Source organism: Diabrotica undecimpunctata, chromosome 4 (assembly GCF_040954645.1).
Source record: "Diabrotica undecimpunctata isolate CICGRU chromosome 4, icDiaUnde3, whole genome shotgun sequence".
In the NCBI taxonomy this organism is placed as follows: Eukaryota; Metazoa; Arthropoda; class Insecta; order Coleoptera; family Chrysomelidae; genus Diabrotica; species Diabrotica undecimpunctata.
The window spans coordinates 16,561,924-16,578,756 of NC_092806.1; the positions used below are offsets into that span (position 1 = coordinate 16,561,924).

Genomic DNA, 16,833 nt, shown 5'->3' on the forward strand with positions numbered 1-16,833 from the left:
TAACCCCCAAAACCCCCACCTGGGTGCGCCACAGCTGCCAATAACTGAAAAGAAGAAAAAAGATCTTACTAGCCTTTGTGAATACAAGAGTGTTGCACCAATTCACGCTGATTTCTAACATTTAAAGTATTGTTAATCATAACTTTTCCTATTTTATTTATTTTATAGTTGCTATTTTATAGTTGTTAATAAAAATATTTTCTCATTCAAGTAACTTGTAGTAGGTGAACGTTTATTTTAGTTGAGAGGAATAACAAAAAAAAATGGCAGAAGTTTTCTTTGCCTTAATTAGTCTTGAAAGACAAAATGTTGATGTGCAATAGTGGCACAACTCAAAATAAGGGTTGATTTTAAAAGTCTGTGTTATAATTTAAAAAATTTTTTTTTTCAAAAATCCCAATCTATTTAGTAAAACAAATAAGACAAAATTGTGTTGTGTCACTCTTGCATACAGTCGACGATATGTCCTGTCCATATTAGCCTTTCTATTTTTATGAGAGATATTACGGATTTTCCACCAGATTTATGGTGGTATATCTCATAGTTGTTCTCCTCCTCCTCCAAATATCCTCTTCACAGATGCCACCGAATATTCCTCTCAGGATTCTTTATTCAAATATGAGCAAGAGGTTTTTATTTGGCTTGAAGATAATCAATGTTACCGATCCATATGTCAGCACTGGCAGTATAAGGGTTTTGTATACCTATTATTATTTTTGTGTTTTCTTTATTTATTTCCATATTTTTGAGGCATTTAGAGTATTTCATTACTAGGAATAATATTGGGCTCACTCAGTTTGGCACCAAATGACTCACTTCCTAATAAGTAATACAAGTATCTGTCTTGGAATTTTTGAAATTAAGTTCTTTAAATTTTTTCAGTTTAAAAGCAGATACCATTTTTTTTAAATCTTACAATACTCTTCGGAACTCCGGCAACAATGTGTAATCACCTGTGGGGTAATTTATGGAACATATCCTGCTCTAAAATGTCTGACAGTTGACAGTCACCTGAAATTTTAAGAAGGTGCGTTAAAGTACTTTGTACCCAATTTTTATAAAATATATGGAAATTGTAGTAGTTATTAGTCATATAAATTATCATTTTAAGCGTTTGCATTTTCTTTTTCAGTAAACTGTGTCAGTGCTTTAGTTTTTATTTCCTGGTACCCATACAATGGAAGGCTGAAAAAATTATCGAATCGGGTTAAAGTGTTATAGATTAATCATTTACTTCGTGTTTCGTTTTAAGGTAAGTGTTTGAGCATTAGATATAATTAAATTGCTATTTCGAATATCTGACGATAATAAGTGGGTAACAAACAAAATATTTACCTCCCACTGTGCTCGATTCCTAAATAAGTATGTGCTTACTGATTTCACCTTAGAAATTTATCAGCTTTCTGAAAATTACGTAGATTCCTCTGTTTGTTTTTTGCATCGAGTGAACTTTTCTATTTATTTTCCACATGCTTAGAACAGTTGGACTTATTTACGAAAATCAATGACCCGACCTTGAAAAAATGAGGTAGAAATCTACCAAAATTCATGTAAAATTCTGGCTACATTGATGTGTCTGCCCACTCAATATTAAAATATAGTTTGAGACGTGGGATACCACACTTTGCAGTGCTAAGTGGGAGTTATCATTTAATAATGTACACCTAGATAATTATATCTATTTTTCTCAAAATATGGATCCATCAAACTGCATAGGTAAAATGCAATTCCTGTTATTATTTACATATTGGAAATTACTAACAAATGCATCCATTTTAGTCATTGATTATTTAATCTTTCATCTGAGTCAGTGTTTGATCAAACAAAACAATTCATTGGTCTTGTACACACATCAACAAAGTCTAGTGATATGAATAAAGTTTTTAATAAGGTTCATATTTTCTTTACAAAATGAGTAATTTTTAAATTTATCTTTACTCATGTTAATGATCACCATAAATATAACTAAATAAAACCTGTATTAATTAATCAGAAAAATACTGAATATATAAAAAAACATTTTCGAGCTAAGAATAACTTTTGTATAGTTAAGTAGTAAAAATCATGACTAAAAGATAATGAATTATTGTAGAAATAACATTAACAACTATTAGAATTATTTAATAATGGCCAGAGTGTTGCAAATGCATTCGAGATTCTTTTATTTGTTATCAAACTAGAAAAAACAGATGTTTTGTTGATAATATATTGGTCAACAGCAATTAGTTCATTATGTAACTGTGGGTAGGCATTTGTTTAAAGCTAATCTTCTTTAACGAACAAGCTTCTCTATTATTAGTTAAAAATTATTTAGAATAAAGCCGTCCTCTACTAACTTTTAAAGCCTACTATATATCTTCATTTGCAAATTTTACAAGAGATGCAAAAACTAATGTAGTAAGTTTATCACGTAATTAACACAGGGGAAATCCGTCTAGTGACAAAAATCCTTGTAAGATAAATTCTAATTCATATAAATATTTGAAATATCAATAACACTTTAAAAATACACATTATACTAACATATTAAAAAAACAGCATAGTTGAAATACACACACAGTTCGATATAAAATGATAGAATATATGTTTATGTATTTACAGATATAAAAAGGTCTAAGAGGTCATATAGTTTTAGTCTTCCTCTCCTAGGTCACTTAAATAGGTCTTGGGCAAGCATATTTGGATGGTTCAGTAGTCTATTTTTGTAAGTGCCACTGAGTGAGATAACAGTGTCTTTAATGTTTCGAATCTGAAAGTCTCAATGTATAACATACCATGGTGCATTGGTAATGTCTCCAAACTTCAGATTTGGAAACACTGAAGTTTTAGTAAATGAGAATTAGATGCTGTTCCCTACATCTGTATACTGTAAGTCCAGACTGGCTTTAGAATACATTTATACAGTAATAATTTATTATGTAGACTTAATTTGGATTTTTGGTTCACGAACCAATACATTTTCCTGTATATTACTTAATCCCAGTTGCAGTCGCTTTGTCTAGATGTGCTTTCTCCAATTTAGTCGGCTATCAAAATTTACTCCCACTTAACATCACTTCTTTTGAGTATTATGGTATTCTAGATCACAATCATTCTTTTAATAACCAATTTCAAATTCTTCGCATTTAAAATAAAGGTCTTAGGCTATCATTAGAATCTATGTAAATTAACAAATTAAAAAATACAGATATAATTCTGCATGTTCTGAATATAATTCTAATTGTGCTGTTTAATCTTGTGGGAATGTCTGCTGTATAGAGTAAGTATAAAGTTGATCCCAATATATTGCACTGAGGTACTACCGAGAGAATTGAAGATGTTTGATACTGCCTCATTGTATGTGACCTGGAAGTATCTATTGGTAAGATAGCATCTTAGAAGTGATTACAGAGAATGAGGAAAATGAGTTTTTTTTTGATAGCAGCCCCTCTTCCACTTGCTACACTTTATGACATGCTTGTGAGACATCCAAAAAGGCTACAGTGCGGTATTCTTTCTTTTCAATTGCATACTCGCAATTGCTATTTGGCAACTCTATGTACCTGCCCAATTGTTGCATGTTGTTGCCTGATTCCAAAGTGATAATCCGGTATCAACTTTTGTCTGTTGATTATAGAATTCATACTTTGAAGGAGTATGCTTTCAAATATCTTAGAGATAATGGGAAGCAAACTGATTGGATGATAGAATGATGGTTCGTGTGGATCTTTATTTGGTTTAGATATTAGAATAATTTGTGCCATTTTTCATTGAAATGGAAAATAGCTTAACTTTAGTATAGCATTTAACCTACTTACATACCTTGGAGCTTTTTTAATATTGAGATTTTTAACTAAATTTTTAATTTCATTCATTTTGATCTTGATCCTGATTTTGAGTTGGGTGCATCTAAGTTCTCGTGAATGAATTCTTCTTCCATTGAGATAGTTTTGGAGTAGGGTTAAAAATCTTGGCTGAGATGATAAGTGAATGCTTGTGTATTATTGACATCAACCTTTCTCCTAATAACCATCTTTCTTTTTAATGGGACCCTCATGCTTAATCTGATGTTTAAGTTCCTTAGAGAGTTTTCATATAGAGTAATTTATGTCATCCTTCGCAGTGAGACTTTCAAGAAATTCATTTTTGCCTTGATCTTTGTATTTGTGTAGTTCTCTTTTAAGCAAGCAAGTAGCTCTATTCAGTTGAGTTTTATCCTCAGGAGATCTGGTAGTTTGCCACTGTTTTTATAGTTTTCTCTTTTCATTGATTAAGATTATTATACGATGTGGATATGGTGCATAGTTATTACTCGGATTTAGATCTGGAGTTGCTTTCCAAGCTGCCTGTTGAATGATTGATGTAAGGTGATCGACTGCTTCCTCAATATTTCCATTTGTCTTAAGAGGAAGATTTAAATTAATTGCATTTTGAATATTAACTCTAAACACTCCAATTACATTCTGAGCAGTTATTAAGACATAATAAGTTTCATAATTCTTTATTAAAATATAAAAATTGAGCAAACCAAATTAACTTTTACAACTTTAAGTAATTATAACACAAAATGAAATGAAAATTATAGTTGAATATCAATAAATCAAATTTGATAGGCGCACTTGCTATTTTTCAAACCATAAATTAGCATAAAAGGGATGGTAATCTTAAGCAAAACTTTATTCATCTTGCAGATGGTTTGTATTTGCTTTTAGTAATTATAGTTTTCAATCTTGTTTTTTAATTCCAATTGCCAACACTTAACTTCTTTATAACCAGGTATGTCCACTTCATTTTGTTCCATCTATCCTTCCTTTTCTCTTCTTACCACAAAAAAGAGGAAGTCATGGCTGTGAAATATTCGAGACTGGACAAACATGACTGTAGACAAATTATTCCACGTTGCAAAAGACAGAGAAACTTTTAGAAATGTGGTCGCCAACCTCTGTTAATGGAGATGGCATAGGAAGAAAAAGAAGACCACAAATTTGCTTATTAACATCTATGTCTGCATTATGTTAACTGGCATGCTCATCACATGCCTCTGCCAATGTTTTCTGTAGGTTTTTACTACTTGTGCTCTTTTTATAAAATGCTTTTTTCACTTAATACTCTCCTGTTCATCTTATTTTACCATACTTCTGGAGCTTTGATACCTGTATATTTTAGAATCTGTATAGTGTATACTGTACTTATATTATAATAAGGTCAATGTCGGTCTAATTACGGATTTGTTTATTCATGCTGATGATGTTTATTCATCCACTGATATCAGCTTATTTTTTAGTATTATTTACTATCTTTAATGGAATTATCCACAATTTCAGTTAAAAATACATTTATTTTGATGTTTTAATTTTCATTTCGGAAATCATTGTTTAGTACTTTTTTAAGACAATTCAACACATATTTCCCACCCCTAATCTAGCTTGTATTTCTTTATTGCATCCTGTATTTATCTTAATACTGGCTACCAAATATTTAAAAGTTTCTACCCCTCCAAATGCATAATAACGTTCTATTAAAATTAATTCTTCAAAATGAGTTCATCATATTTTTTGTCAGACCCATTCATGTATTTTGTTTTTTGTATGCTTACTTTTAGATTTGTACTAATTTGTTAGTCTTCTGACCACTTCTTTCAGTTCTTTCTTAATGATAGGTACTGTAACAATATCATTCGCCCAAGCTAGGCAGTGGTGTTTGTGAAATAACAAGCCTGAATTATACTTTCTTGTGAGCTATATTGAGGCTGTGAAGTTTTCTCAGTTCAAGGGATCTTATTTTTTAAATGTGGGACATAGTTGTGCTCCTGGCTGGCATTTTTCGCGTAAACAAGAACCAGAGATACAGTTAATAGCTCCTTTCTCCTCCAACGCTCCCGCGAGTTTCAAAGCCGGTCGATTTTGAGGACTACCTCTTGAAGCTTTGTAGACGATTTCGTTGAAAGGCAAACTTTTACGAATTTGGCACATTAAAGCTTTTAAGTATACTCTTTCAAATAACGCTAATTAGATATAAATCTTGTGTCAACTTCGTCCCAAATTATCGTAGGACAACTTTTTCTTTTTAAATTTATAAAAAAAAATGCAAGCTATTAAATATGAAAAAATAATTTATCTGTAGGCAATCGTTGAGTTATTATAATTGTTTATAAGCAAAAAATCGACGTGTTTTTTGCAAAACAAAATGATTTTGCAATATTTAAAATTGTTTTTCTCCATTTTTTTTTAATAATATTTATAGAACGAACCTGCTTCTTTCATAGCTTTCATGTCCATAGAATTACTGTAACTTCATTATTTTCTCACTTATATTTACATACAATTCTATAACTTATATACAAAAAAAATTAATTTTGAATAAACAAATAAAGAATTTTTGGGGAAATTAAAATCGACTTCAGGAAAGGTTATTGTTATAGAAGACCATACTACTCAAAACAACTGCCGTTTTGCCTAGCCGGCTGTGTCATGAGAAAGGTCTTATTTCCCTGGACTATAATACACATATACTAATAGATATTTTATTAAAAAAACTTATGAAACAAATACGATATTAAAATGATATCTTTTCTATTTTTTGTCTTAAATTAGCGTGAATTATTTAAACTGTAGAACAATTTTCGAATAACTTTGTTGTTGATTTTATGAGAATATCCAGCATATAGTCATGTTTATTAATAATATAATAAGTTAACATTAACATAATGTTTCACACTTTGTCTATTACAACTTATACAAATTATGTTCCAGTAATGGAGCATTCTCCATAAATTTCATGTTACTGTTTTCCTATTATAAAACAATGAAAAAACTATGATGTCTCTGTTTTATATTTCTGTGAAAAGTTGCATGGGAATAAATATTAGATTACAATACAGTATTAAATAATTCAAGGCATTTGGTATACACTTCAATGAGTTCATTACATCAGATCGCCATATTAAGCACAAATTTTTTGTTGTTGTTGCCTTGTACAGATAATAAAAGTGATTATTATTATATATTAAACTATTGGTAATGACAATATAGAAAGAACGCAAAAAGATACGCACTACACAGTAAATAAGTGAAAAATTCAGTTTATATATATATATAATATATATATATATATATATAATATATATATATATATATATATATATATATATATATATATATAATATATATATATATATAATATATATATATATATATATATATATAATATATATATATATATAATATATATATATATAATATATATATATATATATATAATATATATATATATATATATAATATATATATATATATATATATATATATATATATATATATATATATATATATATATATATATAATATGTGTAATTTATGTACCGTAGTTTTAGTTTTTATTTACTGTTATGTATAACTGCTTCAATTATAAATAAAAAAAACTTAATTCATCGTATGTAAGAGATACCTAATAACCATCATTGTAGCTTTCCCTGATGATGCCTATGATAATAGGCAAAATATATGAAGGGCACTTGGGGAAAACCCCTTCAGTCAAAAAAAGTAATTTTAGAGAAAACAACCATTTTATTGTTTTTTCAACTCTGGAGGCTAAAAAATAAACAATAAACGTATAGAAAACGTTTTAATTAATTTATTGACAATTTTGTTAATATTTTTGCAGTAAAAAACCAGAGTAAAATCTAACAAACTATAAAAAAACTGTTTGAAGTCAATTCTCTCCATCATCAATTAGGGGGTCGTCAGCGTATTCGTCATCATTTTCTTCCTGTTGAACAGCGTCACCAGTTAAATTTTGATAAAAAAGCTTTGCCTCGGGGTTTTCCAAATACTGGGATAAATGAAGAAGGTCGCGATATTTTGCAGCTGGTATTGGAAGTTTTCCATTGTACAAATTTTGTAACGGGGTAATTACTGATTGATTGCGAATTGATTTTTCTTTCATTTTTTGCAAGGTTTTTTTTCTTTGATTTTTTTGCAAGGAGAAACCTCCCTACAGTCTTCTGGAACCTCTGTATAGGATTTTTGTTTAACAATGCTCATATTCCGATCGCATTCCATGTAAGAGTGCCCTCTTATCGGAAATATCATCTTAACTGTTTTAAAACGTTTATCTTTTGTTACCAGATGATGTAAAAACCGGATAAATGTATAATTTTTATTTTGTACATGAGTCGCAAAATATACAGAGTTCTTGCACTTCAAGGGGCAAAATTTTAAAAACAAAATGCCGAAACATGGAGCATACATCATCTGAGCCTTTTTTGCCACAGACTCATCATACGTATAAAACATTGCTTGCTGCGTTGAAAGTACATGATATTGTTCTGAAGCTATTTTCTTGTGGCATTTTAAATTAATTTATATTTAAATGGGAATAAGCCACAATTAAAGGTTAAAATACGTTTATTGACGTTTCAATTTCCACTTCGGAAATCGTTCTCAAAATACAAACATTAGTAAATTAAACAAATTTTGTTTTTTGTTACTTAGTGAAAAATTCTTCTAATAATTTAATTTTATCTGACTCATCTATATTGACAATTCAGACATACCTTATACATTTTAAAGTAGACGACTTTAAAATGATATTGCCAAAATTGTTGAGTTGCGTTCCTGGGACGACTTTACTTATAAGATAGTTCATTCGATTACATGAAATCAACTTTAACTTAAGAATATCCATCAGAAAAGATCATAACATGTAATTCGTCTTTAAAAAGACAAATACATGCCATGATGACAGTAAAATTCTCCTGTTAGTGATTCCATAGTAAATTATGAGGGAAAAACCAGGAAAAAAACCTCATAATACTATCCCGACATGGTAAGTATTTGATCGTGCATTTAGTTTACCTTCAATAAACACCAAATTCCGATTTTATATGTTTGTTATTTAAAAAACATAAATGATGTATTCTCTATATGTTATTGACTTACCAATACTGGTATTTTTCTTTTAATAACTTCCTCTTTCAATATGGGTAACCAGATCCTACTGCATTCTGCCGAGGAATTCGCGACACAATTGGTCTCATTTAGCATAATTAGAGCCGCTTCTTTGATTTTTCTCTTTTTACCATCCGTTTCTTTTAGGACTATATTTGAATCATTCCATTGAACCCTATGTTCATTATCCCATGCGTGTTTACAGATTTGAGATCTATCAAATTCTCTATTTTTAATATAGGATTGATGTTCACTTATTTGGGATTTCTATATATTTTGTTTTCCAAAGGCTTTGTTGGAATTTTAAAATTTTTAAATGCAACGGAGAATTTAATACTGTCAAAGGGTCTAAACTTTGCTGTTACTCAGCCATCAATTCCAAAATTAGACATGATAAGCTCAGTGGAAAAAATATCTCAATGTTTACCAACCCATGAAAAGGAAGAATACAGAGTATTATGTAAACTTGAATTGGAAAAAGTCTATTAAAATTGAACAAAACATAAGCAAAGAGGCACTAAAGTCTATAAGACTCTATAATCATCCTACCAGCAGACAAGGGGAATGCAACTGTGGTAATGGATAGAATTCAATATGAAAACAAAATTAAAGATCTAATAATAAACGGACCTTATACAAAATTAACAAAGGATCCAACAAAGCCTTTGGAAAACAAAATATATAGAACTTTATTCAAGTTTAAAGATTGTTTACCCAGTTATCAGAGAAGATTAATTACACCTCATTACAGTAAGACCCCTCATTTTTATGGAGTACCGAAAATTCATAAAACGAATATACCACTTAGACCCATTTATAGTACCATGAATTCTCCTTGTAGTGAACTATCAAAATTTTTATTAAATATTTTAAAACCAATTGCAAATAAAAATGACACATTTATAAAAAATACACAACATTTTTTAAATAAATTATCAAATATTGAATTTAATCCAAATAATACTTTAGTAAGTTTTGACATAAATAGTTTATTTACGAATGTGCCATTAGATAAGACTTTAAATATAGTCAAGACAAAATTAGAAAGTGATGATACATTGGCAACTAGAACAAGACTAAATATATCAGCTATAATGGAGTTAATAACATTATGTACTGATAATACATACTTTCAACTAAATAATGAATTCTATAAACAAAGTTTTGGACTAGCAATGGGCTCTAGTTTATCTCCATTATTAGCCTATATATTTATGGAAGATTTTGAAACAAATATTATTTCTAAACAAAATTTAAAGCCCTCAGTATGGTGGAGGTATGTAGATGATGTATTCTCAATATGGCCTCATGGATCAGAGTTGTTGGACACATTCCTAAATGATATAAACGATAAAGAAGAGACAATAACATTTACCATGGAAAAGGAATATAATAACACATTACCTTTTCTGGATGTTTTAATCTCTAAGAACGATACTGTATACGAAACTCAGGTGTATAGAAAACCAACACACACCAACAGATATTTAAATTTCAAATCAAATCCCAATATTAATATTAAAAAGGGAATTATTAAATCCTTATACGATAGAGCCAAAATTACTTGTTCTAACGAAAATTCGTTCTTGGAGGAAAAACATTTGTTAACAACTGTTTTATTAAAAAATGATTATCCTTTATCGTTTATAAATAAGGAATTTTCAACAATCGATCGAATAGAACAAAACAACTTAGAACGAGACCCTACAGCATATGCAAGGAATAATACGAGGAAAATAACAATACCATACATAAAAGGATTATCGGAAAAGCTTAAAAGGATAGGAAATAAATTCAACATTTCAACAACATTCAAAACAACAAACACGTTGAGATCTATTTTGTCCAAAACCAAACCTAACAATGAACAAGAAAGGACAAAAAATTGCATTTATAAAATACCTTGTGAATGCGATCAGTTTTATTTAGGTGAAACATCAAGACCATTAAATGTTAGAATAAGTGAACATCAATCCTATATTAAAAATAGAGAATTTGATAGATCTCAAATCTGTAAACACGCATGGGATAATGAACATAGGGTTCAATGGAATGATTCAAATATAGTCCTAAAAGAAACGGATGGTAAAAAGAGAAAAATCAAAGAAGCGGCTCTAATTATGCTAAATGAGACCAATTGTGTCGCGAATTCCTCGACAGAATGCAGTAGGATCTGGTTACCCATATTGAAAGAGGAAGTTATTAAAAGAAAAATACCAGTATTGGTAAGTCAGTAACATATAGAGAATACATCATTTATGTTTTTTAAATAACAAACATATAAAATCGGAATTTGGTGTTTATTGAAGGTAAACTAAATGCACGATCAAATACTTACCATGTCTGGATAGTATTATGAGGTTTTTTTCCTGGTTTTTCCCTCATAATTTACTATGGAATCACTAACAGGAGAATTTTACTGTCATCATGGCATGTATTTGTCTTTTTAAAGACGAATTACATGTTATGATCTTTTCTGATAGATATTCTCAAGTTAAAGTTGATTTCATGTAATCGAATGAACTATCTTATAAGTAAAGTCGTCCCAGGAACTCAACTCAACAATATTGGCAATATCATTTTAAAGTCGTCTACTTTAAAATGTATAAGGTATGTCTGAATTGTCAATATAGATGAGTCAGTAAAATTAAATTATTAGAAGAATTTTTCACTAAGTAACAAAAAACAAAATTTGTTTAATTTACTAATGTTTGTATTTTGAGAACGATTTCCGAAGTGGAAATTGAAACGTCAATAAACGTATTTTAACCTTTAATTGTGGCTTATTCCCATTTAAATATAAATTGAAAGTACATGAATATTGAAACTACTTGGCAGCCCTTGAAATACGGTGTGTAGCCACTCAAACGTGGCTTTATCACCACGAGATAGTAGCATCCAGAAGGGTCTGAACTCTAAGTTCCCCCTAGGCTGCGTGTTTTCCTCAGAACGACACTCTTCTATCCATTGCCTATCAGTTTAACCCCTTCTTTGTTTTTGGATGGGCTTAAGGACATGCTGCCGAGCCACATTTCGGTCAAAAAGCCTTGTTTCATTAGACACTTGAACATTTTAATGAAACCTGCTTTCTTCGTAGACTTTTTCGACCTTCTATCTTGACTTTAAGAATCAGTTACAGTCTTACCCTAAACAGTAGTATAGGGTCTTTAATTAAGCGCTTTCTGTCATTAAATAAAATAAAGTGCGTGTGAGATATCGATTTTTTTTATTTGTTTGAAAGGCCTCTCATGGCCATAATGTATGGAATATAACAGGGGTGGCCAACTTAATCGGACTCGACATCTACTGTCTGCCTTTCTAATTCTTTGCGATCTACCAACTAGGAATTTTGTAACTATACTGGCGAGCAATAAAACTTTTAATCCAGAATTTTAACGTTAAAAGTGAGCTGAATATCTCAGAGTCGCTCACTATATCTCAGAAAATCAATCACTGATTCTGAAAGACTATTTTATCAGCTTTCAAGATCAGAAAAGATTTTTTAATGTGAGTAAAGCCGATTCGGCTTCGAACGCTAAAATTCTGGATAGCTTCGCTAGGAGGCGGGCATGTGAAATTTCCAATTTTCCCTGATAGCGCATAAATCATTATTATTATATTATATTATAAGTATTTATCCTTCAAAATACACTGCTAAATTTTCTACAAAATACGTTTTAAGAATCGTATCAGTTTTTTTAGGAACCAGCTGTCCAATGTGGCATGAGCTGAATGGCATGTAGTGCCGTCTTGTTGACAGCACGTCTGATTGGTGTCCATATCATCCAATTCAGGCCGAAAGAATTTGGTAATCATCTACCTATAGCGCTTGTCTTTGACGGTGATGGACCGATAACGTCGCCAGCCCAAAATCGTCACCAAACAGTGTCTTTTTCGGAATAAATTGGACGCTCTTGGATCTCATCTGGATTGGTATCATCTCAAATTCGACAATTCTGTTTGTTGGTCTACCCATCGATCCAAAATGGGCCTTATTACTGAAGATGATTTTTCAATGAAAATTAGGATCAGTTTTAATTGTTCCATAGCCCATTCACTCGTCGTTGCCTATGGTCGTTTACCTTCAGCTCCTGGGTTAGTTGAATTTTGTACGGATGCTGACCCAAGTCACGACGCAAAATTCGACAAGTGGTGGTCTTTAAAAGACCGAGTTCTTGTGAGCAACGTGAAATTGACTCTCGGATTCTCCTGAACACTACGGGCAGCGGCGATGTTTTCGGCAGATCTTGCGTTTCGTTGTCGTCTGAGTGTTGGTTGATTGTTTACTTAGTCTGTGGACTTAAATTTATCGTACGGAGCGTGTGGAACGTTGCCCCATTTATCGTACCCAGCGCGTGGAATAGAACATCCATTTTCATAAAACAATTTTATCATTTACACGTGTTTTTTTTTAAGCTGTGTCTATCCACGTTGATTGGGCAAAATCGATTAAATAAATGACAAACTATCAAAGTTTGGAAGACTCTATACTATCTTTAGCAAAATAAAACGCCGCGACGAGCTTTAAATTTAATCTCGTATCGAATGGCAAAACGCATGAAAAAACTTGTATATAGTATAAAGTGCAATGAATCGAAATCTTTCGCCACATTGCAAATGAAAATTTTTATCATATTCAAAATAACCATGTTTTATTATTTATCTTATTGATATGGATGATTAGGTAGTTTTTATCTTTGTTGATAGCCCTGCATTCTGAACTTGCGTCAGGCAGATACAACCATGGTAATAAACATGAAACGGTTGTGTGTAGATGTATACCAAGTTTACTTTGTCAAAATTTGTTCCGAAATCGATAAATATTAAACTAAGGCAATGATTTTAGTAATAAACGTCTTTTTATGTCAGTTGTGAGTTGTGATTTTGCCGGCGGAACCCGTTTTGTATATTTTATAAAATTTTAGTGTATCAAAAAGTTTATTGTTCAGATTTGTTGAGTTGAAATGACTGCGTATCTTTTGTGAGTGCTTTGTTTATACTGTGATTTATTTTAAAAAATTGCAAACATACAGAGTTTCTTTTTATAGCTTTCAACATCAATGGTTTTTATTTAATTCTTTTGATTAATTTATAAGTACGTAATTAGTTATTGGAAACATCAGTAAATTTATTAAACATTTAAAAAACAACATGAAGCATGTACTACGTTGAAATTTTCGTTTTTGCTTTGTTTGTGACATTGACATTTTTGGTTTCAGGCGTGTTTTAAAAACTGGGGCATAAAGACACTTGTGGCACCAACATGGTGGACTACTACAGAGTCCTTGAGGTGCCAAAAACCGCTACTACATCGGAAATTAAAAAAGCGTAAGTATTAATGTATAATTCAATCATCATCATCATTCCCCTTATAAATTTAACCAGTGCTGGACGTAAGTCTCTGTTGCATGCTTATAGTTGTGTTTCCTGTGTAGCTATGTATCTTGGGAATAAAAATAAAACTAACTAAAACTGCTAATTTTAATTAAGAAGCCATAACTAAAGGATACTTTTTTGTGCCTATATTGTTTGCTAGAAAACCTGAAGTTAGTTATATTTAAGTTAAGAGAAATTTATTTTTCCACATTTTTATTTTCGTCAAGTATAAGATTTAAGTTCTTTTTATTTTCTTTAATAGGACTAGGACTTTTATTTATTCTGTTAAGTTTTGCTATCTTCACAGTCTTAATATATATTGCTCATATCTCCCTGACAGCTATCGACGTGGTCTACCCAATATTGTTTGGATGCTCTAACTCATCTTTCTACATCTTGTACCTCCCTTATTTCTTCTCTAGTTGTGACGTACTGATTTCTTATTTTATAGTGCTGTACGTGAGTAAACGCGTTCATCCAGCTCTTGGCATTATTTGAAAAGCACGGATAATCCGAACATTTATTTCTTTTTATGTACATAGTCCAGCAGAACATTGGCAGCTTCCAGAGCCTCCTTGTTAGTTACTCCGTTGGTTGATACCGTCCCAGGACCTGATAAACTGGCTCATCTTTGCCACATTGGGTCTACGTCTCAACCTTAGTTTCATCAATTTCTTTAAACTCATCGGCATTCCGCACTAACGTAGTTAGTTCAGCTATGATAGTTTCTCTATCATCGTACTCCATGATGCTTTCATCTTCCTTTAGCGTTACTATTTTGTAAAAAGCTTTTCTGAAAGTCTTCTCTTTCATTCCACTCCATGTATTTGCCACTATAAAACTTGCATCTTTGATGGTGAATGATTTCCAAAACTTAATAAAGAAGTTCATCATACATTCTCTTCGGTAGATGCGTTTCATTGTCTCAATAACAACCTGATCCATGGGTTGAGCAGTTGATGTAACATTAACTGAAAAAAAATTCCATTGTCTGATCTTAACACTACCTCATTGGGATGAGCACCAGCATTATCCAGAAGAAGAAGCATCTTTTGTGATAACTTTTTCTTCTTCAAATAAGACTATATCAATCTTGTAAGATATAACAAGGTATTCACGTAAGTAGCTGGTTATAATAGTGAACTGGGGATTTTGCGGTTTCAGTCTATGGCTGCCAGACGCATTGACACAACACAACAATGTTATCCGGTCTTTACTTTTATTATTCCCCGGTGCGATCATCTCATTACTTGCAGCTAAGGTTTTTATTAGATATTGCTTGCCAGTATAGCCCTGTTTCGTTAGCGTTATAAATTTGAGAAAGTTGTAGTTTATTTTCTATAATTATGGTCTCCAGTTCATAGCAAAATTTCAACATTGCATTAAAAAATTCTTTGATTTTCAAGTGTTCGTGAAAAATCTCCACTTGGTTAGTACATATTGACTTGGATCTTTTCTGCAGAAACCACTTGGAAAGTGCTTCATCGAGTTGTCGAAAAGTCGCAGATATGTTTTTATTGATATCGTGTATTGTTTGCTGTCTAACTTCAAAGATTGGTGATAAGGATGCGACACTTTCATCCTTTTCTTTTGTACTTAAAATCAATTTCGGAATTCAAGATCGTTTTCTAGTTTAAGTCAAACGACGATCTACTTCAATGCATTCCATATTTCCTGGTGTTGTTTTGTAAGGTCGACCAGAACGCGAGTCACTGTCAACAGACTTGAGGCCATTTTTAAACCGATTGAACTATTCTTTTATCTGTATTTTGGACGTACATACATCTCCTAAGAGCTTTTTGTTCACTTGAATAGTTTCCGTATAACTTTTTTCGAGTTTGAAACCAAAACTTAATGTAAATTCTTTGCTCTTATCTCTCCCAACGTGTTCATCAATAATAAGTTTGCGACGAATGAAACAAGAGAATGAATCCGAAAGAGGGTATTCCGAACTGGACACTTTCCGTTGGTAACTACGCTATACAGCAAATTCGTGGATTTTCACTGATTGGCTGACCTGGATTCGTCGCTGAGATTGGAGCGACCACGTTCACAATACCAGCGGGAAATAGTTGACTGGTGTGATGCTTTATTCCCACATAAAGTACAAGGTTTATGTGTTATATAAATTAACACATAAACCGTTTCAGCGAGACATTGCAGTTGGTATAATCGTTTCCGAAAATTGTAAAAAGTTATTAGTCGAAAATGTTCTCGGTTAAGATCCATTTTTCGGCCTACTTGCTAATTTCAAAAATTCACTGTATCTACACGATTTGTTGTATCGCAATGAAACTCTCGATTTATGTCAACAAAAGATTGAAATTTGCATTTGCGTCGGAAGGTTTTATTGGTGGCGCCTTCTAAGCGGCTATGCCAAAACTAAAAAGACAAACCTCGTAGTAGAAACGCTGACATTTAATTTTCCCGCCACATATTAATAATGTTGTTACTTTTCTAAAAGAAATACAGCTTTAACAAAGTCTTCATTATTCAAAATCATTTTGAGAATGAATAAAAATGTTATCAA

The 16,833-nt window shown here is 31.3% G+C and overlaps 1 protein-coding gene across 5 annotated transcripts in view; it reads left to right on the forward strand.

Annotated features, from left to right (window-relative positions):
• Positions 1 to 909: 909 nt before the first annotated feature.
• Positions 910 to 16,833, forward strand: part of mrj (DnaJ heat shock protein family (Hsp40) member B6 mrj) — a 50,062-nt gene continuing 34,138 nt past the window's right edge. The window contains exons 1-3 of one of the 5 annotated variants that reach the window (XM_072529025.1): positions 910 to 1,027; positions 1,133 to 1,252; positions 14,147 to 14,255. In XM_072529025.1, the coding sequence (XP_072385126.1) occupies positions 14,191 to 14,255 (65 nt within the window). In that variant the 5' untranslated portion in view covers positions 910 to 1,027; positions 1,133 to 1,252; positions 14,147 to 14,190. The other 4 variants (XM_072529024.1, XM_072529028.1, XM_072529026.1 and 1 more) reach the window with 4 other exon arrangements.